The sequence below is a fragment of the Chelonoidis abingdonii genome, chromosome 19, assembly GCF_003597395.2.
Source record: "Chelonoidis abingdonii isolate Lonesome George chromosome 19, CheloAbing_2.0, whole genome shotgun sequence".
Classification (NCBI taxonomy): domain Eukaryota; kingdom Metazoa; phylum Chordata; order Testudines; family Testudinidae; genus Chelonoidis; species Chelonoidis abingdonii.
In genome coordinates, this window is record NC_133787.1 from 23,187,038 (window position 1) to 23,213,579 (window position 26,542).

General features: G+C 41.4%; 1 protein-coding gene across 2 annotated transcripts in view; it reads left to right on the forward strand.

Moving 5' to 3' along the window:
• Positions 1 to 7,204: 7,204 nt before the first annotated feature.
• GPATCH1 (G-patch domain containing 1) overlaps positions 7,205 to 26,542 on the forward strand; it is a 33,439-nt gene continuing 14,101 nt past the window's right edge. Inside the window, exons 1-10 of one of the 2 annotated variants that reach the window (XM_032773352.2) lie at positions 7,205 to 7,320; positions 10,873 to 11,007; positions 11,366 to 11,451; positions 12,172 to 12,332; positions 12,689 to 12,786; positions 12,974 to 13,032; positions 13,494 to 13,739; positions 15,325 to 15,472; positions 16,763 to 16,842; positions 18,076 to 18,280. In XM_032773352.2, coding sequence (XP_032629243.1) covers positions 7,242 to 7,320; positions 10,873 to 11,007; positions 11,366 to 11,451; positions 12,172 to 12,332; positions 12,689 to 12,786; positions 12,974 to 13,032; positions 13,494 to 13,739; positions 15,325 to 15,472; positions 16,763 to 16,842; positions 18,076 to 18,280 — 1,297 coding nt within the window. In that variant the 5' untranslated portion in view covers positions 7,205 to 7,241. The remainder of the gene's footprint in view (positions 7,321 to 10,872; positions 11,008 to 11,365; positions 11,452 to 12,171; positions 12,333 to 12,688; positions 12,787 to 12,973; positions 13,033 to 13,493; positions 13,740 to 15,324; positions 15,473 to 16,762; positions 16,843 to 18,075; positions 18,281 to 26,542) is intronic. The other variant, XM_075073812.1, reaches the window with a different exon arrangement.

The following is a 26,542-nucleotide window of genomic DNA, read 5'->3' on the forward strand; positions in this document are numbered from 1 at the left end:
AGTCTTAAAACATAAGCACACTTTCAAATTACACAATAAAACAAGATTCACAATATTGCAACTGTGAACTCACTTCACTTCAGTTCATTCTTATATCTCACTGTCTGACTGGTGAGTCGCCATCCCTTGTATACCTGCAAGGGGATGGCATTGTAGGCGGTTGGAGGAAAATGTTCTCAGAACGTCTGGCAGATTTCACAAGATTCTACAAAGATCTAGAACGTTCTAGGAGGTTAGTGAAAAATGAATCCAAATATGGAATACCTGAAACATGTTACTTCAAACATTCTATTTTCTCTTTTGTCATAACAACAAAAACAGCACCCCAAGCCTGGCATCCCAGGTGGTCACTTGAGTTACCTGCCTTAAAACTGGCACTATTAGCAACATGTATATTTATTAATAATAAAAAATCCTACAAAAATAAGACATTCCACTACAAATGCTGCTCCACCTGGGGAGAGGATGAGACAACAAACAACATGTGACAGATGTGTAGTCATGTTACTTAATGAACTACTGGAAAGTGCTCAGATACTATGTGATGAGCGTGGTATAAAAATATATATATAGAATGTAACAAAATCATCACATATTCTCCCACCAACTTATATAATGAATGCAAATTATTTATTGACTTGAGGAGATAACAGTTTACTATGAACAAAGTAAACAACTCTATAATGGAAGATGTAATTCTTATCTGGTAAAGGAAAGTCGGTATGATTGAAGAAGGAGCTGGAGACTTTATTACCCCATCTCTCTGTATGTACCAAACAAGACATGGAAGAGATTTGTTATTAATGTTCATTTAGTGCAAAATCAAGCTTGTGTGTGTGTATCTTGATGGTTATAAAGTCTTTAGGATCAATTATTTACTAATCAAAGGAAACCTCCTACCATACTAATAACTAACAGCTCATTTTACCATTAGGTATTCTGGCCAACTGCTCAAAGTAATTAGCAATGATGAGAAAAAAGATAATATATGTAAACATCCATTGTTCCCTTCTCTGCAGTTTTAAAGCTGGATTAAAGCCACAAATTATGTAGATAGGGAGGATTCTATTTAAAGCTGTGTAAATATTTCCCAAGAAAGCCTGAAACCATATGAAACTCAGCTAGTTTCAGTTTGAACACAGAAATCAAAGCAACTGAGCTCTGTGCAAAATATTGTTGGTCCTAAGAGCACTTGATTTAAATTCAAAGCAAAACATGTCACAATCTAGGATTAGAATGGAATTTCTCAAGTTTGAGTGTTGTGATTTCCTTTCAGTGTTTTAAAGAAACTTGTGACAGCTGCTCATATGGTAAATCTTCTGGATCAAAAGAAACCCACCTGCAGCACAGAATTTAACATCAGATGTTTTTAATAAAGTTTTGCATTCAGCACCTTGACCTTGAATTAACCTGAATCTTAAGAAAAATGCAAGGTTGGGAAACCACTTGAATCAAAATGTACATAAAAGTTTCTCTCTGATAACAATGGGTAAAGCCACAAAATTAAAATGCGGAGACAGATTAAAAGTTGCAGGATTTCAGATCTAGAGGTTTGTTTGTATTCATTATATAAAGGGCAGTTGGCAAAAACTGGATCCAGAAACAGCCCAACATCTGGATGTATTTGGGTCCAAGGTTTTGGAGCAGGCCCAGCATTAGTTTCCACCCATATAAACCAAAAATGGCAGGTTTGCACAGCTCTAGTTGAGCTCTCATACAACATACAGCAGTGCTTTTGCTGTCCACTTACATTCTAATAACTGATCACACAGCTGTGACTAGGTATGATTAGGGTAAAAGGTAAATACTGTACATAATAAAACTCTGCTTGTTGTCCTTGACTACAGCGAAGGAACAGGTTGGGTGGATGTCACCATTTTAGATTCCTACCTGGTGCCTAATGAGCCACACTCAGTGCTGGTCCAAAGGGCAGGTAAGACCTATCAACACACCTTGTGTATAGACTGTACATGAAAGGTAAACAAAGGTGACTAAGTTGACATCAGCTTTTTCTTTTAATAAAATTTATTTTCTCCTTTGTATAATGATTAATGCAGAAATAAATTTACTAAGAGAAAAAGAAAGAAAACCTGTGTACATATGTGAATGTGCTCAAAATTTCCTAGGGTATATATTATAAAAGTGGAGCTTATTTGCAGCAGCTAACAGACATGACTTTCCAGTTCACAATTGTTTCTAATACCGCCTCAATAACTGCCTTACAGAGTAAACCTTCTTCATATGTGAACTGGAAAAAAATTGACAGCACAACTAATTATTTCCCCCTACATCTTTTAGTAAAAAAAAATGTTTGGACATCCCTTCTAACCATATACACTAATTCCTTTAAAACTGTCTGTACAAGTAATTGGATACCTCAGGAGACCAATAATAGCACCTAGAGCCTTTAACTTATATCTTCCTGGTTTCAGTTAAATGAGTCTTTGGAAGGCAATTTGGTGTCTTGTGAAATGAAATTTGGTGGTCTCGGTCCAGTTCTTAGTGGACAGACATCCACATCACAAATTCATACTGATTCCCTTTTGAGGCATCTCCCCCAAAGTCAAGAACTAAATGGACACTGAAGCTGAACTGGCCCCTTACTCCTAGAAGTTGTCCCTTCAGGTCAGGGTTGAGGAATAGTGGCAAGCCACAACAGAGATGTTTGTACTGCCACTTTCTGTACTGGAGAAGCTCTGTGCATAGAAAGAGGACTTCAGTCTCTAGGGTTGTGAAACTGACACCTTTCACAAACCCTAAACGTATATTTATACAAAATACATTAGAGAACTAGTTCTATGATACAGTACTCTTCAGAGAAACATGAACATTTCTGAAAGTGGTTTCTTCTTTGAGCCGACCTGTAGAGGCACCCTTTTTTCATGATGTCAACTCATTCATTAAGGAACACTGGAATAGACCTAGTCTACAAAATACACTTTTGGGACTGACAAAAATTGGTTGCTTAGCTGAAGTGGTCTTCTAATGAAGATGGGGCAAAATTGCTGTCAGTACATTTTAGTGATACTCTGGAACAGTTTCTTAAGAAAAAGGTTATCTAATAATGGTGGTTTCTTGTACAGGTTTTATTTAATATTATAGATGGTTGTGAAATAAAACCCCTGCCCTAAACTTTGCTTGCTCAGGACCATCTGTAGTATATCCTGGTAGGCCTTCATGGAATAAGGGGTGGAACCAAGTCAATTCACCCATGGCTGTCTTCTATCCTTTGGATAAATGAGGCAAATGTGAATGATCACTAATGGTAAAATATCTAGGAATGTTAAGAAAATGTGTATGCCCCTGTTTAAATGTAACTGGTAACAAACTGGAGAGAATCTAGAGGAAACCAACAAAAATGATGAAAGGTTTAGAAAATGTGACCAATGAGGAAAAGATTGAAAGAACTGGGCATCTTCAATCTAGAGAAGAGAAAGCTGAGGATACACATAACAGTCTTCAAATATGTAAAAAGTTGTTAGTGGATGGTGATCAGTGGTTCTCCATGTCCACCAATTGCAGTTTGCAGCCAGGCAGATTTAGGTTCGATATTAGGAAAATCTCTAAGTATAGCTAAGCACTGGAAAAGGTCCTAGAAAGGCTGTGGAATTCCCATCCTTGGAGGTTTTTAAGAACAGTCTAGACTTGTCATGGGTGGCTAGAGTTTGACTCTTCAGGGCTAACAGGGGGGAAAAAAAAGTAGTAAAAGCTTATTTTGACACTATCACCAAACATGACTCAATGAAAACAGAGAACAGCTCTGTTAAGTACCATAATGCAGTTTCTGCACAAACACTTTTTGAGTAGAGCAGCACTTTAAATAAACTGGACCAAATTTGGCTCTGTGAGTTTTATCAGTTGTAAGTCAGTAACATCCATGTTTCCCCCTTTCTACATTGAATACACATGGAGTATGTTTTACACTTTGATTCTGGAAGTGGATCTATTTCACAAAATTGCAGTTGCTATTATCCATTACTCTTCAGTCCTGACATTAGTAGTGATACTGGTACCTGTCCTAGATTCTTTCCATGTCTGTTGTGGGATCATATCTGGGATTTGTTGGCCTTGTTAACTCTGAGTTTGGAAACTATTACCACCTTTCTTGCAAGAATCATGCTTAAACATGGTTAACTACAGTGTTTCAGACCACTCATTTGTAACAATACACTGTAGTACTTTTTATATGGGTATATCTCATGCTCCCCAGGTTAAAAGGTCTGTAAAGGCAAAGGGGCTAGCTCCTGGGATCAATGTTGCTCTTGAGTGATCTCTTTTGGCCAGTAAATGTAGCTCTGAAGAAAGTCGTATCCTGCCTATTCATCCTCATGGAGGAAGTGTTAGGCCTGGTCTACACTACGCGTTTAAATCGATTTAAAGAGTGTTAAATCAATTTAACGCTGTACCCGTCCACACTACAACGCCCTTTATATCGATATAAAGGGCTCTTTAAATGATTTCTGTACTCCTCCCCGACGAGAGGAGTAGCGGCTAAAATGCATAACATATCGATTCAGTTAGTGTGGACGGAAATCGACGATTAGGCCGCCGGGCGGTATCCCCTCAGTGCACCACTGACCGCTCTGGGAGAGCAATCTGAACCTCGGATGCAGCGGGCAGGTAAACAGAAAAGCCCCGCGAACTTTGAAATTACATTTTCTGTTGCCGCAGCGTGGAGCTCTGATCAGCACAGGTGGCAATGCAGTCAATCCAAAAAGAGCTCTAGCATGACCGTACGGGAGATACTAGATCTGAATCCGGCTGTAGGGGGAGGGACAAATCCTGTTGTTCAGAGCGCCCGTACAGAACCACGAAATGCCAGCGGTTTGAAAATCTCCAGGAACACCAGCACTGTGTGACAAAGCGTAACGGGAGCTAGAGACTCAAAATGGACTCATGAATGGAGGGGTACTGAGGACCCAGCTATCCCCCACAAGTCCACAGCATCTCTGAAGAAGATTTGCATTCTGGCGAGCCCCATTCGTCTGTAGGTTCAACAACCAGGTCTGGCGGGTTCAGGGAAGGGCTTCCTCAGTTTTTGCCGCCCGCCCCACCAACGTGAAGAAAGGGAAAGAAACTCATTTTTGACTTCTTTCAAGTCACCTCTATGTCTACTGAATGCTGCTGGTAGATGCGAATGCGCAGCAAGGAAGAACAGATCCGCTCTCTCCTCCCCCTCCCCGTGGTAATGACAAGATGACTGATATCCCGTCTCGCGCCATAGCCCGTGAGTGGCCCTGGCTGGCCTCAAGTGAGGTGGCCGGGGCGCCTGGGTAGAGAAATGGGAATGACTCCCAGTTACTCTCAGTAGATGGTACAGAACGGCTGGTAACTGTCTTCAGCATAGCAACTGGGGCTGAGCTTCATCGGGCCTCCTTCTTTCCTGTGTAAAGGAAAGATTTCTGTACTCTGACTGTCATAGCCCCCCCGGGAGGCGGCTCCCCCCGTCATTTTATCTCACTAACAAGTCTCTGTTCTTATTCCTGTGCATTCTTTATAACTTCATGACAACCAATGGGGGGGGGGGACACTGCCACGGTAGCCGAAGGTTGGGGGAGGAGGGAGCAACGGGTGGGGTTTGTTGCAGGGGCCCCCCTGTGAAACTGACCAGAGAAGCTGTGCTCTGATACACGGTCTTCTCTAATACACTTGCTCCTGATTCTCGGTGGACTGACTCCTATGTTTAGAAACCATAAGGGAGGGATTGACTCAAGTCCCAAGTGAGTCAATCGAAATTTGTTTTTGCGTTGCCATACCCCTGGCCGATTTCAGCCAGGGGGCACTCATTGATAGCACGGACAGTACAAGAGGGGAGACGATAACTGTCATCTCATTGCCAGTTTTCCTCCGGCACGTAGACAGTACAGAACAACCGTAAACCATCTTGCTATGCATTCAAAGCAAGTGAATGCTGCTGTGTAGCGCTGAGTAGCGCCTGCTCGCTCCGCGGCACCAGTAACACATACGGTGCCGGGACAAAAAAAAGCTGAACGGTGTCCCATGGTTGCCGGTGCTGATGGCGTCGCATGCCAGCGGCATACCAGGGGAAACGTACAACGCGCAGACAACGAGCATTGTCACTAGATGTTTTTTTTCCCAGAGGAAGCAAGATCTGATCGACGATTTAACCGCTACAGAACCACCACGCGTGACAATAATGATTCAAACCCAGATCTCAAAGGCGGCGGGCGCAGACTGCCGGGAACTTGGGTAGCTATCAGAAGAGCACCACAAGAACGCTTCAGAAAGGACATTGAGCCTCGGACGCAATGGACGCACAACACCCGATTACTGTGCCTAGTGTGGCCGCATGAAATCGACTTTATAATATCAGTTTTATAAAACCGATTTTAGCTAATTCGATATTATCCCGTAGTGTAGACGTGGCCTTAGTGTTGCTGTGTGATGAAGCTACAGGAAATTGAAGATGGAATCCCAGAGGAACCTGGCCCCACTAGCACACCATTCCAGAACAGGCACAGGAATATGAAAGGGATCTCATACACATGTCCTGTTATGTCCAAGTTCATTGTGATTTTGCTGTGGCAGTGCTGCATCCTGCAAACATTTATGTGGTCATAGACGTTAGAAATGGAAAAGCCCTGTGAGGAAATGCAGTCTTACTCCGTCTGCAAGTACAGAGTTTCTTTCTGAGTATGTTTTCTATTGTATTGCCCCATCTAGATTTAATCTTGTCAAGGGTAAGTATTGGTGGTGGTTTTGCTTGCTTCTTAATTTGGAAATATCAAGATGTAACATATGAGCCAATGAATGATACATTTAAAATTATTAGGGTTAGAATTATTATTAGGGTGCCCACCCATCCCTCATTTCAAGACACAGTCTCGTATGTCATTGATTTGTCCCGTACGATGCCCACCCATCCCTTATTTTAAGATGTACTGAAATGTATGAAAACTGATCACAAGTTACATTTTAACCATTAAATTGAAAGTTGATGACGATTGCATTGTATCCCTGAGGGTAGCGGAAATATAACCTGAGAGACCAATATGTGATACTTCACACCGTCCCTCAGCACCCCAAGCGCTTAATGGGGGAAGTGCCCTGAGCTACAGCAGCCCCCTGGGATTGGGGGCTCTGGACACAAGAGTGCAGCCCCGGGCAGGCCGCAACTCGTTCTGCTCCCTCCCCACGCGGCGATGGCAGCGCCCGCCGAGCGTCCCGCCTCTCTCACGTGACAGCGGCCTGGCCCCGGCGCTAGGCGCCCTGGTCAGAAGATGGCGGCACCAGAGGCCAGCGAGAGCGAGGAAGAGGAGCTGGCGGGCTATGGCACCGCACTGGAGCCCCTGCCGGACGGTAAGGGAGCTCGGGGGAAACAGCCGCCCCGATCCTGGCTTGCGCGGAGGCGTCCCCCTAAGTAGCCAGGCTAACGCTGCAGGCGGGCGGTGAGCGAGGGGCCTTGTCTCCCCGGAGCGCTCTGCCCACATGAGGCGGGAGGAGCCCCCCTGAAGCCAGATCCAGCGGGGCAGTCCCCGTCTCGGCAGCCGCAAATCCTGTCTGCTTCAGGGAGCGAGACGGGCCAGCGCCTTTCCAGGCCCACCGCCTGGTCTGCGGCTTCCTTCTCGTCCTGTCTCCCGCAAGTGCCTGTCCCCTGCCCTGCGAGAGACCCGCCGGTCTCTCTGGTCACGGCCACCTCCACCTAGCCCGCGAGCTTCCCTCTCGCCGGGGAAGGGAGAGACGGGGCTGGGTGGGCCAATACTAACGCATTGACGCTGTTGTGGTGCGGGCTGTTAATAGGGGAGGACGGGTTTGAAGGAACTCTGGGTTTGGTCTGGTGGTTGGGGAGGCTGTATGTCGTAGTTCTCAGTGCAAACTGCACAGTTAACCCAGTACTGAAAGGGAGGGATAGCTCAGTTGGTTTGAGCATTGGCCTGTTAAACCCAGGGTTGTGAGTTCAATCCTTGAGGGGGCCACTTAGGGATCTGGGGCAAAAATCAGTACTTGGTCCTGCTGGTGAAGGCAGGGGGCTGCACTGATGACCTTTCAAGGTCCCTTCCAGTTCTAGGAGATAGGTATATCTCCAATTATTAAAAACAAAAAACGCAGTAACAGGGCAGGTCTACACTACAGCTGGGAACTACCCTCTGAGGACAAGAAGTGTAAGATAAGTTGATTGTAGTAGAATTTCTCCTGTCAACTCAGTGCGGTAACTCTGTCGACTCATGTAGCTGGAGTTGCATTGCATTGATCGACTTACCACGGTAGTGTAGACATAGCTTTGGAGGAGAGTGGGTAGTACAGATGATAGGCCAAGAGCTGGCAAATGTACAAAACAAACAAACTGGAGGGGGTGCAGGGGATTCCCTTCTAATCTTTGAGGTCTTATCTACACTACCTGCCTGATTGGCAGGCAGCAATTGATCCAGGGGGAGTCAATTTATCATGTCTAGTGTAGATGCGATTAATTGACCACTGAGCGCTCTCCCATTGACTCCAGTACTCCACCAGAATGAGACATGCAAGTGGAGTCAATGGGAGAGAGTCAACTTACGGCAGCGAAGACACCGCAGTAAGTAGATCTAAGTACGTCGACTTCAGCTATGCTGTTCATGTAGCTGAAGTTGTGTATCTTAGATCAACCCTGCACAGTAGTGTAGACAAGCCCTCAGTTACTGAAATCTCAGGTGTTACTTGTTGCAGTAGGTGGTCGTTAGTTTTCAGACACAAGTGTGATTAAGGCCTGGGTCTGCACAAATATTTTGTACAAATTCGATTACAGTTGTGATTTTGTTTACCAAAATAGTTATACCAGTGTAACTCATAGTCTGGACAGAGTTATGCTGTCCACACTATGTATAAAGGTGCTTTATGTGAGTATAGTTTATTTCCCTTCATTGTACAAGAATAAGCTAGAGCACTTGTACTGCTTTAATAATACCAGCGCTGTTAAAGCTGTACAAATTCTCTCTGTAAACAAGGCCTACGTTGACAGTATCTCTTTGAACAATGTCACTGCTAGGCCAAGTTCTCAAATGACTGTGCTTAAATGGAACATGAAAAATCCTGGCACCACTGAAGCACTAAGGCTTCAGTTCTCAGTACTTTCAGACTGTTTCAACAACCTGGAAGTTCCATGCATTTCTGTAAGGCCTTGTTGGTGTTCAGATTTTTAAAAATAAAGCAAAGTTATATTTATTAAAATTGACGTTTTTTTCACATCTGTACTCAGATGCAAGGCTTTTGGTATAACAGAATTATATTTATCATAAATGTTGGAATAGAACTGATGGAAGTAAACAACAGAAGCCCTCATTGTTATTTACTTAGATAAAAGTAGAAAGCAATTAATTGTTGTAAAAGTTAGACTCTATCGTTATACAGTAAAATCCCCCTGTGGTTTGTAGTGCGTTTTACTCAAGTTTTAAATACAATGTTGCTCATTTTAATACTGTTTCTTATTGCCTTATAAGGTTCAGGGTCAATACTTTTTCTGCTATATCCAGTTTCATGAAACTGCCCTGCAGCTGAATGTAAATATTCATCCTACCATCAAAAGCACAGAGTGCATGTAACCAGCGGTAGGTGGGTGGGTGTGCATGCGTGTACATGCACAGGTGCACTGGCCTCATGAATGTTTATCCTTCATCCCATGTGTTATATATGTACAGTATTATATTTCAGTGGTCAATATTTGCATAACGTAAGGATCCTGCCCTTTAAAGGCCAGGACAAGAGTTTTGAGGCCTTAGAGGCCTGATCCTGCAAGCACTTCATGGTGGGGCTTAGTGCTCACTGCTGCGAGTAGTGTAGAAATCAGTGGGCAGTAAGTACTGCATACAGCAATGTTTCAATTGTCTATCCCTGAGATTATAAATCTCTTGGAGAAGTGACAGTATTTTACATGTTTTTGCCAAGCCAAGCACACTTTTGGTTTTCAGTAAATAAGAATGAGTTTACACACAACAATGAGTTTACACAAAAAGGAGATTATATATACACTGTAAAAGTGGTTATTATGCAAATCCATCTGTTCCCTTGAGGTCGTCTTGTTAAAACGTGATTTCAGCACAGTCGGCTGTATGAAATATTTCAAAGTCCATGATCCTGCGATAGATTGCATGCAGCAGATGTTTGCACCCGTATGGAGCCTCATTGACTTCTCTTAGGGGGATGGTGCTATTGCAAGTGAGGTTCTGGCCACTTAAATATAGCCCTGACTTTTAAAGATCCTGTTGACTGTTTGCAATGATAGTGTTGTTAGTTAACCTCTGTATTGATTAGTTTCAAAATTGGATAGTTATATTCTTCCTTCCAAATTCCTAAAGCTTCAGTTGGATATGATGATGATATCAGGGTTGGAAGGGACCTCAGGAGGTCATCTAGTCCAACCCCATGCTTAAAGCAGGGCTAATCCCCAAATGGCCTTCTCAAGGCTTGAACTCACAACCCTGGATTTAGCAGGTTAATACTCAAACTGCTGAGCTATCCCTTATGTAAGTCCTCTGTTATGATGTTAATAACACTTAGCAATTTTCATAATGCTTTACAGTCAGTGCTTAGAGCACCCTCTAAAATAGGAAAATAAATATTATTCATTGCATTTTACAGATCGGGACATTAAGGAGACAGATAGTTTGTGGTTTGCCAGCAGCCATGGAAAAAGTCAGTGTAAGAACTGGGATTAGGATTTAGAAATTCTTCATCACTGTTTTTATTTTCTTATTCTCTCAGTTCCTGTTTTAAATAGCAGCATGTAGTATTGGCATGCACAGTTGAACTGCTGTCACTTTCTTCTTCAGAGTTGGCTGCTATTCCTGTGGGGAACAAATAGTTACTGAGAAGAGTGGGGATTTGATTCTCTGTTCAGGTTAACTTAGTTTCCTGTTTTTTGTATTTTGATAATTGTAGGTGAACGAATTAAGAAGCCAATTCCTCTTCAAGAGCAGACTGTTAAAGACGAAAAGGGACGATACAAACGTTTTCATGGAGCATTTAGTGGTGGTTTCTCTGCTGGCTACTTCAACACTGTTGGTTCAAAGGAAGGTCAGAGATTGTGTCTGAAACTAGTTCCTCTCATGGAGAAGAACTGCAGTAATACTTTACCAAAAGATAACACTACTACATTTATTTTTGGGAAAACAAATGTAAATTGGTATTGTGTATTTTTTTCTGCTGATGTTCACTGTAAATAGTTATACTTTTCTATTAAAATGAACATCATTGAAGCTGTTACCCTTGGAATGCTCTGCTTATGGATGCATCACATTGTGTTGGCGTGTCCTTAATGTGTTTCTGATTAATAGAATGGCAAAATAGAAACATATAACCTTTCCTTGCTGCATTCATACATTATATTAGAGTTTCTTTTTGTACGTTTCTTAAAGATTTGCTTTCTTTTAAGGATGGGCCCCTTCAACTTTTGTATCATCACGTCAGAAGAGAGCAGACAAAACAGTCCTTGGACCAGAAGACTTTATGGATGAAGAGGTAAATTTTCAAAAATTATACAAAAAGTTGCAGCATGACAATACTTCAGATGTTTGGCCATTTTATCATTGTGTATATTGTTGCATGAATTTATGTAGATATGGATAATAAAATCACTTTTATTGTAGATAGTACTAATAAGAAATTTGTAAGAATGATCCATTATTTTAAATTTTCATCAAATAACTGATTTAATCTTGTCAGGGACAAGTGTGCATTTGGTGGTGGTGGGTTCTGCTTACTACTTAGCTTGGGAATATCAGAATGTAAAATATGAGCTTCCCTACATTTGCTGGCATAGTTTTGAGGCTGACGGGTGTAGTTGGGAGCTGTTTCAGCCCTTGAATGTTTGTAGGCAATTTAAAAACCCTATTTTGTTTAACTAAGAGTCTTCTCGGTAGGACCTGTTTTAAAACAAACAAGAAGAAAAACCTTACGAAACAGAAAGCAAACAAAACTTTCTAGGTCTCCATTATAAAGAAGCATATGTAAATAAAGACTGCGATTTTTGAAGGTGCTTAAGGGGAGATAGGTGCCCAATTCCATTGAAATTTAATTAGAGTTGGACACTTAACTCACATAGGTGCCTTTGAAAACCGTGCCAAAATAAAGGGCATAAATTCCAGGTTTTCCTTGGATGGTCATCTTTAATAATAGTCTATATTTGAAGAAAAATTATTTCTAATTAGAATTTTTCCATTTTGTGCGTGTGTTTCTCAGGATCTAAGTGAATATGGGATAGCACCTAGAGAAATTACGACGACGGATGACTTCGCTTCCAAACCCAAAGATAGAATAAAAGAAAAAGCTAGGCAGATTGCAGGGGTAACTGCATCCATTCCAGGAGCCACTGCACTGGATGATTTAATAGCACCAGCAAAGTGAGTAGATATAGCGCCTCACCCCTAAAACACCTATGATGTATTGGCAAGTAAATGAATATCTAATTACTGCAGTCAGTGCAAATTACTGCAAAATATATAAAATCTCTTTTTCAAAGGGATCTCCACGTGCCTTCTTGTTTTGCACATGCAAATTTGCGTGCGCTGTCATTTGCAGTTGTGCATGCAAGGTACATATACAAATGACAATACGTGAAGAATTGTGCTTGCAAAAAACTGCTAGGAAAATTTGGCCCATACTGTTATGAATTTATTTATAGCTTTCAGGAGCTTCACCATGAATACTTTTAAATTAGGCTGTCAGCATAAATGTTTTGTTCTTACTTTTTTCTTAGAATAACTATTGGTGTTGAATTATTACGAAAAATGGGCTGGAAAGAAGGACAAGGAGTTGGACCTCGAGTAAAGAGAAAGCCACGCAAACAAAAACCTGGTGTGTTCAATTAAGTTTTGAGTAATGGAAAATGAAAAGTTTCTAGTCTTCTCTATGCTATTGAGAAGATATTGTAAAAACCTTTTATTTTCTCTGTGGTTATTATTATTTTTTTTTTTTAATGTAACTAAGAGAAACTTACTGAAGAATTGTAACTTTATAGTATGGTGCTGTTATGTCTTTACAGACCCTGAAGTAAAAGTATATGGCTGTGCCCTGCCACCTGAAGGATCTGAGGGATCTGAGGTATTATGCAGGCAAAAGTGTCTGTTTTTTATATAAAAGGAGTAATTGTAAGTTATATTTAAAGTATAACTTTCAATATTTGTAAAAAAGTATAACAAAAAAATCTGACTGTTATATGACTAGAATACTAATATTTGTAGTGTTGGTCCCAGAACATTAGCGAGACAAAGTGGGTAATGTAATATCTTTTGCTGGACCAAGTTCTGTTGGTGAAAAAGATAAGCTTTCAAGCTACACAGAGCTTTTTTTCTGAATATTAATGGTTGGGTTAAGATAAACCTAGAACGGCTCCTTTTCTAGTCAGGCATGTGCAGTGATATCTGTATATATTTGGAGAACTCTTAAACTTTTTCAGAATTGGACTTCATCTTAACTAAATGTTGCTGTGGAACTTACATTTTTTATATTGCTGTACAGAGTTTAATGTTTGTTTATTGTAATGTACTTTAACTTTGTAAAAGGATGAAGAGGATGAATATCAGCCAGAGAATGTGACGTTTGCACCCAAAGATGTAATGCCTGTAGACTTGACTCCTAAAGAGAATGTCCATGGACTTGGTTACAAAGGTCTAGACCCCGCCAAAGCATTGTTTGGGATTTCAGGAGGAGAACACCACAATCTTTTTACTGATGGTTCTGAAAAGACAAGTAATCTACTTGGTGATCTGAGACGTAGTAAAGGAAGAAAATTGGGTATCTCAGGCCAGGTAAAACATTACTGTATATACTGTGTTGAAGTGCCAGTTATAGGAAATAAATATGTTTGTCTTAAAATCTCTCTAAAATGGAATTAAAACAAAGTTTTAACGCAAATTGAAAATACCATTTCTGTTATTAAAAATAATACTGTGTACTACTCTGCTCCCTTCTCTCTGAGAATCTGAAAGAGAACATGAATTAAATCTTAATAATACCTTGTAAGGTGGGATAGTAGTAGTAATTTGAGATGGCACAGATAGGTAAAATGACCAAACACCAATAAATGGGGTCAGCGTGAATCTTGAATTTAATATATTTTTATTGGTTGAAAGAGGCAAGGATCATTGGTTCCTTTTACAATATGCATGACATTTTAATATTAATATTGTGATTGAAATAAATTGTGGGAGAGTGGAATAAAACAAATGTATAGTCTTTTTTTTTTTTTTTTACATTGAATGTACTCTTAAAATTGCAGTAGAATCTGCAAAGGCCAAATGCTATGCTTCCTAGTCCATAATCAGGCAACCCTTCTGTTTAAGTCAATGGCAATTTTTGAGGTAAATGTAGATATTTCTGTTATTACAGTGTTATTTCATATTCTGAGAGAGCCAGGAACAGTAGAAAAAAAATGACACTACCTTATCAGTGTGAAGCAATGCTTTCATTAAATGTTCCCTTTCATAAGGTAGTCTCATTTTTTTCTACTGTTCCTAGCTTTCTGAGAAATAAAATGTAGATAATTGATTTTTATTTCTCCATGAGGCCTGATAAAGATGGAATGATTGCAAGAAACTTTATGTGGTTTGAGAACAGGACTGAAAGGCAGGCAGGCTACCTTGCTTCTGTTCCCATAGACTTGCTAACATAGATTTACTATGAAGCCATGGTTGAGTCCATGAAGCTTCTATATGGCTTAGTAAGTTAATGGGTGTAATGTAATAATATGCTGAGTGTGGTGTAAGTAAAAATGAAAGTGAACATTACATTTCTCCAAGTGGAGTAAAACGAGCTTTCTGTGAACCAAAGATGTTTAATTTTTGGTCATTTCCTTCCAACACTAGGTTCTGTCAGCCACCACATTCAATTTTCCTTTAACACTATGCGCTGTGATCCATGTTTTCACACAGAAAACACTCTCAAGTTATATGATTTTTGGGAAGAAATAAATATGGTCGAATATGGTTGTATTTATTCCCATTATGTTGTTCTTCTCCTCTTTAAAGGCCACCTGCCAGCATAATTTTATTTTCTTCCTTTAGAGCTCAATTTGTGCCGTTCGTATTTAGATGGCAGGATACATTGTTCAGTGTTATAGCTAATCCTGCCAATTATAAACCAAATATGCCTCTGACATAGCGGTCCCAGTCCCTCTCTGCTGGAGGAGCTGGAGGACACGCTTGCTGTTTTGATCATTGGTCTCCCATGTGGCAGGGTAAAGTACTTGAAAGTCATCAAACTGGTCTCTAACATGTAATTTTAATTTCAGAGTCTAAATATACATATTCTGACTTGTTACTTTTTTCAAGACAGAACTGTTAGATTTTGACACTGTTAAAGTCTAACCATTTTTAATTTAATTTTTTTTTCTAGGCTTTTGGTGTAGGAGCTTTGGAAGAAGAAGACGACGACATATATGCTACTGAAACATTGTCAAAATACGATACAGTTCTGAAAGATGAGGAACCTGGAGATATGCTGTATGGTTGGACTGCACCTAAGCAGTATAAAAACAAGAAAGGTAAGAATTATAGATAGATCTGAAGTTTCAGTATAATTATACTTAAAATGTATGTAAGAATGCTAACCTCTATTTCCCAAATATGTTCTTTTATAAAGGATTGATATTTTCTAGCCCTCAGATCTCAATATTTCACCTAGTTTCATCCATTATCATTACTTGTAGTTCAAAAGTAGGTTAATTTAAAACTTCTGCTTTCTTCGGTTTAGTCATGTATTTATCTGAAAACATTTTTTTTCTGCTGCAGTAAAAATAGTAAGTGAAAAGCAACACCAGTATAAAAATACCGATGATATTAAAAGAGCTTATTCCAAAGTTGTCTGTGGCCAAGGTATAAAATATTATATGGAAAAAATGTTAAATATCATGGTTGAAAAGCACTCAAAAGTTAGGAAACGCCAGGATGAAAGTTGCTAATGCAATAGATATGAAACTACATTAGCATTATATAGCTCAAAATGACTGTGAAAGAGGGCAGTTGTAAGAGGAAAATAATTACCACTAATAGTGGTAATAGTTCACCACTAACATTTGTGGTTATGGTTAAAAATCTCAGAAATACTGTGTGCACTAGATTAGAACTAATACTAGGCCATGATAACATACACAGTATTTTAATGTCAGAAAAGATGCATGAATATTTAAGAATCCTTCAGTAATTTACTTGCAAATATAGGACCTGATTTTGTAGCCCTTACTAATATGGGTAGTCTTGGAGATTTGAGTGGGGCTGCTCACATGAGTAAGAGCTGTAGGATCAGATGTATAGCCATTTGCCATGTATCATGCAAAGCAGCACTTGGTTAAGTACTGTCTTTGGATTTAATTTAATGTACATACATAAACTTCTGAATTTATTTCAAAATGAAATTGATTCCATCAACATTGGCTTGCATTTGGTTCCATCAGCATACATAGTGTATAGCCAGTCACAGCCGTGGAGGCTTCAATAGATTCTGAATGGGATAGGCATGCCTCAGGGATTGTTGTTAAGCAAAAATTATGCAGGATATGAAAGTCATTGGTAACTTTTGCATATTCTGTTTGTATTATACAATGCATGATAGTATTACTTATTGCTGATTATTCACAAGTTGAGGAAAACTGTAATGGTTTTTAATAAGGAATTAAAAAATATCAGGACATACTAATTAAAGGATGCTGTATCAGAAAACAGAATGGTTTGAAATTATTTAGTTAAAAAATTAAAGTTGAACATCCCTGTCTATGAAGTTAATTCTGTAGTTGTTGGCTTTGAAAGTTATGACTAATTCTATAATAATTTTATAGGAATGGAGAAAGAAGTTAGATATATTGGCAAAATTCTGGATGGCTTTTCCTTGGCTTCTAAATCATCAGCTCCAAAGAAGGTAAATAAAACATAATTTTTCTCTTAGCAAAAACAGCTATTATAATTTTGCCATCTTTACGTGCTTAAATATAGACAATAAGTAATCACTCATGTCAATAATAATCAAATAATTTATGAAGGAAAGATGTAAACAAGCCTAATATAGATCTATAGAGTGATATGCAAGTTGACTGCACTCCTTGGTTATTACTCTATTCTACTGCATTCGTATTGTGTCTTGTAATAGGAATAAAATATGTTGGTAAGCAACAAAGGTATCCTAAATGGTCAAAACTATAGGTTTTCAGGTTGATAATACAAACCCGAAGTTTGTCCATCCACTAGACATTCTAAATGCATTCAGAGCTGCTCACTACTGTTTGGCAGCAGTTTAGAGAATTGGTTTTAGCAAGAATAACGTATATATTCTGCTTGTCTGTTGTTCAAACATAACATCATATTTTCTTAGTGACCAAGACCTCTCAAATTCACTCATAGTGACAAATTTGTTTTAACCCTATTTTTAGGACTTAATTTTAAGTACAAGATGTCTCAGCATAAGTGTAGAATGGGGTAAAATCCTGGCATATATAAAATTTTGTGACAGTATGCTTTTCCTAAAGAGGAAATAGAAAGAAAAATCCACTTAGTATACTTTACCGTAAGGAGGCTTTGGGACATCTTTTGTTCATTTAGGACTATTCTTTTAAAGATATGAAAACAGAATTTCAGTGGAGGATACTAAGGTATTTTAGAAGCTTAGGGAAACTATTCAACTTTTAAAATTTAACGTTTGAAAGTGCATGTAATTCCCATTTTAAGGAAGGTAAATTCTTAAGCAATATCCAAAGCATTTTCTGAAATATTTTTTTTTTAAAAAGCAGTTCTTGATTTGCTATTTGGTCTATGGTATAATGTTTATAAACTGACAGTTTGGTAATTGTTCTTTTCAAGTTTCAAATGTTCCTGTTTATTACAGTGCCATTTATTTATTGACTCAGACTAATTGAGCCTGTCCAGTTTGTTTGTTAGCTTACTTTTCTATTGTTAATGTTCACAAATTAAGTTGACAGTACTTAAGGAGTGTACAGGTTGTGGATGTCCTTTTCTGCAAGTCTGAGCAGTATATACTAGTGGCCTATAGTAAGACTAACTTCTGTATGCTGCCCAGTGGTTTTAGTGAAGGACATCTCATCTATAAATAACAAATATGAAACTACATCTCTCACTGTTTTTCTGTTTGTTTTGGAAGACTTATCTACCGCCTGACCTGCCAAGGGATTACAGACCAGTCCATTACTTTCGACCAGTGATAACAGCTAGAAATGAAAACCCCCTTTTACTTCAGGCATTAGTTGAATCCACTGGGAAACGTGAGACTGATACTCCACAGCAAAACAGACACACACTGAATGCATGTCAAAGGAGGGAATTGCTAGGAGAGACTGCTCTAAAAGGTATGTGACATAGTGTGTGACCATACTTCTCCTTGTTTCATTATAGTGTAGATTCACTTAACACTGACTAAACTACTAGGTTATCTCCATAATATTTTTAGCACAGGAAATACTTGTTTACAGACTTGAATGTTTTTACAATCTTGAATATATATATTTTCTAATTTAATAAAAACAAACTAAAACACTCCTTATGTTAGTCAAAATATTGGACAATATGGTCCCTAAATGTCAATTACTGGGAATACCTACAGGTGTTTTCAGTTCCTCACACTAATTAAAGGAGAAGAGAGAGAGAGAGTGTGTGTGTGTGTGTGTGTGTGTGTGTGTGTGTGTGTGTGTGTGTAAAAGTATTTCATTTTTTCCTTCTATGAAGCCTAAGTATACTTTTTTTAAATTTCTGCTTGTGGGGTTTTGGTTTTGGTTTTTTTTAACCTTAGAAATTCAGATCTTGTGTACCTTGGAAGATTTTGTAGCTCTCTAGTCACTAATGTTGTTGTGACATTATATGAGTCTAGAGAAAATAGCAAATAAGAGGGAAAGGGGATGTTAGGCTTCTTAAAACCTTTTTTTTTTTTTTTTGGTTAACACCTGTTTAATGTCAACTAGTAAAGGATACTGGAGAAGGAACATGTTAATTCCTTTCCCTTCAGTTAAGTTGTGAGGCCACAATACTCATGCTGCGAGACTGGGTGAATTGATTTAAATCACAGATTTTAATCTGTAAGCAGGTAACCTTTAGTAAAATAATCTATTTTAATCTTGCTTTGCATTTGTACATTTGAGTTGTTATGCTAAAGAAAGGGTGGTTCTCATTGGTTGCTAACCGTTAAAATATGTTGACTGGCAACTAAATGTAGCCTTTGTACTGATTTTGTCCTTCTTCTTGCTAACCAAGATATTATTTATTTAAGGAAGTATATCATTTAATTTACATTTATTCAGATGAATTTTTACATTTACGTTGTTTAGAATAAGGTAAATGATGCATTTCTTTACTAGATTGTGCATTTTTAATTAAATTTCTATTCAAACAGAGGTTGATACAAATCAAGTAAAAAAATGAATAAACAAGGATTTTAAATGTTGTTAGACAAATAAAACTATCAAATGTATGTGATACATAAAAAAAACCCAAGTCTTTATCAAAATTTGTTTTTCATTTAAAACTGACTTATTAAAGAAAAGAAGTATTATATGTAGTTACTGAACTCTTTGTTTCTCATCACCATGTCCTTCAAGATTTTAGAACTAATAGGCCTCATTGTCTCACATAGTTTTATTAATAGATTAGAAGAAAAGCCATTGGGTTTTTTACTTTGAGTGAACTAGTCATTGAACTGAATTAGTTGAATAAACTGAGATGTAGAAAACATTATTTCTTTGCACGCAGAAGAGGCTGTTCTTTCCAGAAGCTGATTTAGCACTAGAACAATCTCAGGTTCCAAATGCTTAGCCAGTGCGCTTCCCACCAGTCCAGTGGTCTGACTTTCTTTAAAACTTGGCGGCAAACATGTACTGCTTAATATTTGGTATTTAATATAAAAAATTTTAATAGACTATAATAAGTTTTTAGGCCTTAACATAGGTTGTCATCATTTCAAATTTAACTTGAAATAGGTTTATTTATAAAAAAAAATAAACCTACATTTTATTTAAATAAAAAAATCTGTATTTAATAAAAGCCATCTGATTGTTTTGATTTTTTTCTTTAAATAATAGATTTTTATCCACCCTGCTCTGAGACCCCCCCAGAAGAAGGGGCCCCTGCAAAACCTGGAAAGGTCAGACTTCACATTTCTCAGTAAAAACCAAGGAGGACGCTTCCTTTTTGTCTTTAGCCTTTCAAGCCTTTTCCACACATCATAAATAAGGAAAATATGGCACAAACATAACTTAAAAAAATATCCATTACAGGTCAGTCTTAAATAGCTGAGACAGAATTAAGATTGTATAATAGCATCAATAATGCTATTTTGTCAGCTTTTGAAGCATTCCACCTGGCAAAGCTCCAAGGCATGGCCTTTAACTTTCTGGCTCGTGAGAACTGGAGATACTCTCTGAACTAACAGTACTACTCTTTAATCAACAGGAATAGTTATTGTTGGGTAATATGAATAATTCCCTCACCCTTGCCCCTGAGGGCTGAGCATGACACTTCTGTAGCATCCCCAGCCCTTCTTCACTTGGGAAGCAAGTGACAGGGACCAAGAGTTGCACTGTACATGGCAGAGTTTGGCACTGAGACCACTGGGCTAACCAAGTGCAAATTATAACTGAAAACAGCATAATAGATTGCATATAATTTAGCTATTATATTAATATATATGCACATGTTTATATAATAAAAGAAGAAAATATATGGGATTGTCCAAAACTTTCAAACCACTAATGTAACTACAGTAAAAGCTATGTTATCCATTACTTTAGCAACTGGAAAGCTCTCTAAACTGGCATTTCTGATCTTCATTGAAAGTCTGGTTGGTGCGGGGCTGGCAGGCTCCCTAGCTGGCTCCACATGGCTCCCTGGAAGTGGCAACATGTCCCTGCTGCTCCTAGGCAGAGATGCAGCTAGGCAGCTCTGCGCGCTGACTCCACCCCGTCCCAGGTGCTGGCCCCATGGCCAATGGGAGTTGCGGGAGCGGTGCCTGGAGGTGGAAGCAGCGCGCAGAGCCACCTAGCTGCGCCTCTGCTTAGGAGCAGCAGGGATATGTTGCTGCTTGCAGGGAAGTGAGCGCTGCCCAGATCCAGCACCTCCTCTTGCACCTAAACTCCCTCCCAGAATTTGTGCCCTGCACCCACTTCCATGCCCCTGCCCTGAGCCCTCTTCCCCAGTCCAAACACCCTCCCTCTTAGTTAACCGGAGTTTTTGACTTACCAATGCCTCCCATTTCCCCAACATGCCGATAACAAAGCTTTTACTGTATTAGATACTGAAGGTTTTTTTTTTTTTTTAATGGAGCATATACATATTGTGATATAGCATGGGCAGAGGGCAGCAGAGAGTGTTAGCAGTGGGCCTTTATTCCCCTGCCAATGGGAGGAAGGTTTGCTTTATAGTATGACTTAGAGCACCTGACTTCCAATTAGAGCATGACCCAATTTAGAGCACCCTTCTGACTTCAGTCTATGATAAAAACCCCCCTGCTGCAGTCAGACAGTGTGGGAGTTGAAGAGGGAAGGTTTGATTGGAGCAGAGTGCAGGTTGCAGAAGTTGAGAAAAGGTAGAAGGTTTGATAAGAGGAAATAAGAAGTTGGAGAAGAGACTGAGCTTGTAGGCATATAGAGTTGGCAGAGCTACGCGGAGTTTGAAGTCAGAAAAACCGCCCAGGTAAGGGGCACCTAGCTTGTAGAAGGAGGAAGGAAAGCTCTTCACAGCTGAAGGGTAGGAGAGGGAATTACTCCAGGGAAGGAACGCTAGTTTCAAGGGTTCTACCGAACCCTCAGGGCCCCCTGGGTTTGGACCTGAGCGTAGGGGATGGCGTCCCAGGTCCTCCCTCTCCATCCCTCTCCCAAGGACTTAGTGGAGTAATGTAGAACCGTTCAGAGCAAGCAATAGCGCCCTGAACCTACCCCACGAAGAGAAGCCGAGAGCCCAGCAGAATCAGGTAAGCTGGCAATTGTGCCTAACATGTGGTGTCAGAAGTGGATATGCACCGCGGGAGACTTAGTCTCAGGGTGAGACCAAAACCTCCACCTCTTAAGTATGGGACGACATGGCTCAAGGCCCTTATAACATGCCACTGCGGCCCAGCAGGAAGGTACCAGGGTCCAAGCACTGCACAAGGCGACTATGATTATGCAGCAAGAGAACCAATCAGCTGGTGCTTGAGTCAGGCTTGCTTCAGGACCAATGTCCTGCTGAGAAACCTGGTGAGCCAGATGAAGCCTTAATGGAGCAGAAATCGACCACTGGGAAAGGGACCCGACCAATACGGGCTAGCCATTGCTTACAGAAAATGACAGCGGGAGGATGATGTGGAAGCATTACCGTTCTTGGGTTTGAAAGAGCAGCCCTGCGGGAGGCCCTGCCCAATGAACATGATCTGGTATCTCTTTTGCCCCCTGTTCTGTGTGGGGAAGCCCAGAGTCTATTACATATATTGCTGCAGAAGCTGCGCAATTATTGCGACGGAAGGCAGAGATCCTGGCCAGATTTTGGAGTAACAACAGGCACGCGAGCCCAGAGGTACCATGAATGGCGATTCGGAGGACAAGACACCCCGAACACAATTGTTTAGATCCCCGACCCGGAATGGCTGCGCCTGAGGCCCATAGCTCTGGAGATGATGGAGGCTAACTAATATTGGACCGGTATATGCGGGGGCTACCAACCAGGTCTCAGGACTTGGGTTGGTCAGAATGACCCTTATACCTATTGATGAGTTTTGGTCTCCTCGTGAAAGACAAACGTGGCAGCCCGCGAACCTGTTCCAGACCCAGGCGGCGGAGACACGGCACCCACTGAGACAACGCCCAACCCAAGGCCCCGGACTGTCGAGAGAGCGCGTAAGGAAAACTATAAACGCGGGAGGAACGACACGAAGAATGGCTTCGAGGCCAAGAAAGGGACCTGGGGGTTTGGAAGAGTGGTGGGGGGTCCGGCCAACTAGCCCCAGGACAGAGGGTGACAACCGGAATAGGGGGACGTGTTATGAATGTGGGGGAAATTGGGGCATAAGAGCCCCAGGTCCACAGGAGGTACCTATGCAGTGTAATCTGGGGAATTATGGGGAGCAGTGTGGCCTAATCGCCTGGTAGGGGGTTACCATTGACCTCCACAATGGATTTGACCAGACCTGTAAAAATGAATGGTATAAAAACCATAAGCAATTAATAGATTCTGGGAGTGCTGTCACGTTGGTCCTCGGAAAGTTTGGTGGGAACCAGACCAAAACTAACCCGGGCCAAAAAAGCACGGGGTAACATGCGTACATGGCACCATATTACCTACTAACAATTCCGGTACGGGTTGAGATCGAGGGGAATCCACCAGAGTTTCTGCAGGAGTAGTCCCCAGCTCGCCTACCCATTTTGATTGGAAGAGACTTTTCTGGGTTTGAAGAGTTATGACCCCCGAATAGAGAATGGAGAGGTAGCAACCCCAGGCTGAGACAGAGGCAACTAAAGATAGCCCGCCCCAAATGTTTGCATGAATTTGCTCCAGCAGTTATTCTCAACCCCTGAAAACCCAGAAGTCTAGGCGAAGAATGAAGGGCAGATAAAATTAGGACCAGATTCTGGCAGCAAATCAAAAGACTTCTCTTGTGGGTAGGTGAACCCGTCGAGGAGACAGGGATGGCTTCGGGCCACGGGGACTCAGAAACGAGGTTGCTGGCCCAAGTGGGAAGCACCCCAGGGGGAAAGTTGAAAATGGCCCTAGATCAGGTCAGTCATACGCACGTGAGTACCTGGGCCAAGACCAGGCCGAAGTCCAATATATGGCGAACGTGAGGGAGAGGTAGTGAATAAATGGAGTGCCTGTAGAAGGAAAAGTCAAAGGCCCAAGCCCTATTATTCTCAAAACCTGATTCTGTTGTACAAATAAGAGCAAATACGAGGGGCAGAATAGAGCAAGTCCTATGTCCCACAGAAACACATAAGGAAGTTACTAGAGACTAGGTCACAGTCATGTATTTGGGGACATCTAGGGTAGACAAGACACTGGATAGAATCCTAAGAAGGTTTATTGGGCCCAAGGGAGAAAACAATAATAGAGCAGAAGTCTAGCGTTATTAGTGCCTCTGTCTAATGCCAGTTGCATAGCCCGACCTCACTTGTAGGCCCACTAGTACTTAACCTATATTGCTCCCTTTGGAGGATAGCTATGGACATAGTGGGCCACTAGAAAGTACCGGCACGGGCCACCGAAACTACTAGTAATCTTGACTGTGCCAACGCGATCCAGAGGCCAATCCCTTTAAGAAAACCCCCACGTCTAAGGCAATAGCAAAAGAACTACTACAGGTTTCGCCAGAGTGGGGCATCCCTAAGAGATCCTGACAGACCAGAGAACCCGGTACGTCAAAACTAATGAAAGACTTATTGCCCTGCTTCGCATACAAGCATTCCGGACCTCAGTCTACCATCCACAAACAGACGGATGGTAGAAGATTTAATCGTACCTTTAAAAATATGATCCGAGAAGGGTAGCACAGGATGGAAAAGACTGTACACCCCTTAATCGTTTAATGTTTACGCTTAGGGGAGAGAGAGTTCCCCAGTCTCCATGGTTTTTCTCCCTTGAATCTTATAAGTGGAACGCCACGCCGGGATATTAGATATCGCCAAGGAGGAATGGGAGGAGCACCCACCCAGAAAAGAATGTATTGAGCCATGTGACAGAGATGAGAGAGCGGATAACCAGGTAATCCCGAAATAGGTGACATTTGGAAAAACACAGAGCACAGCGGACATATCACAACCGTCGGCGAAGCTAGGCATCGTTCAAGCCGGGGGAAGCGGTGATGGTGTTAGTGAGCCGACCGCAGAAGCAAACTCCTAGCCAGCTGGCACGGATCATTGAGAATAGTGTGAAGCCATGGGAAGTGAAATATTAAGGTTGAACAACAGACCGCGAAGCAAGACAAATCTACCATCAACTTACTGGAGAGCCTGGCACTGGACAGAGAGACGTGTCTGGTCCACTCGAGGAGCGTCTATCAGGCAGACGGTCCCCACTGGAGCAGGGTACAGAATACACCGAATTAACTCCAGAACAACGTACGGAAGTCATTGAATGATCAACCGGAACCGACATATTTCTACCCACCGGCCCGAAGCCTACAGCCAACATCAATACCAGCCACCGAAGTAAGGGTGACGAAAAGACCTATCGATACAAGCAAAAGACGGAAGAAATTAGGATGGAAGTGCAGAAGAAGCTGGAACTGCGGGGTCATTGAAGAATCCACAGCTAGTGGTCCAGTCCATGTACTAGTCCCAAGCCTGATGGACCCTGAGATTTGTAACGACTTCGAAAATGAATGAAGTATCACACTTCGATGCCAACGCCATAACCACGATTGAGAGCTGGTGATCAGTTTAGGCAAGCCAAATTACCAACCAACTCTGGATCTGACCAAAGGAATGATTGGAAATTCCTGGCCAATGGAATCAGGGAAAATCTGGCCTTCTCTAACGCCCGATGGCCTGTTCCAATACACGCTCCTCCACCTTTCGGACTCCCATGGGCCCCTGCCACTTCATGACTTATGGATAAGTTATTACGACCACAAGCCAAGTATGCGCAGCTATCTGACGACATAGTTATACAAGCCCTGATTGGAGAACCCACCTAGACAAAGTGGAAGCAGTGCTGGACGCCTGCGAAAGGCCGGTCCACCGCCTAAACCTTGAAGGTGCGTGATTGTACTAGCTAGGCCAAATACCTCGGGCATGTCGTAGGGATGAGTTGTAAACCCCACATGAACAAGGGAAGGCAATACAAAGGTGGCCTAACCAATACGCACAAAAGCAGTCAGAGCATTTTGATAGTAGGATACTATCTCCTGGGCGTGGCGGTTTACCTGTGGGACTCGATCACCCCCGCGCCCATGTGATGCAAGAACAAGGAAGGAACGTCCAAAGTGACGAGGTGTCTCTCTTTGCAGCCTGTCCATTTTCGATCCAGCACAACAGGGGCTGAAGCCACGTGGCAAGCTGTGGCCTCTCCAAGCGCCGACAACTGCCTCGTCCCGAGTAGCCCAATCTTGTGTTGAGCAGCGGGGGTGGGGGATATGTGGATACAGCATGGCCAGCAGGGCAGCAATGAAGAGTGTTGAGCAGGCCTATCCCTGTCCAAGGGAGGAAGGTTTGCTTTTAGATAACTAGAGCCTGACTCAATAGAAGCACCTGACTTCAGTCATGTGATAAAAAACCCCCTGCTTTAGTCAGACAGGATGGGAGTTTAGGAGAAGGTTGATTGAAGCAGGGAGTGCAGGTTGGCAGAAGTTGAGAAGAGAAGAGTTGTAGAAGAGAAAAGAAAGTTTGGAGTGGAGTACTGCTGGATTGTGAAGTCCAGAAGAAACCCTAGGTAAGGGGCACCAGGCTTGTGTAGAAAGGAGGCAAGAAGCCCTTCACAAGCTGAAGGGTAGGAGAGGGAAGTAGCCCAGGGGAAGGAACCGCTAGTTCAAGTGGTTCACCGCAACCCTCAGGGCCCCTGGGTTGGGACCTGGAGTAGAGGGTGGGCCCAGGTCCCTCCCTCTCCACTCCCCTCCTCCAAGGACCCTAGTGGAGTAATTAAGAACCGGTTCAGAGGCA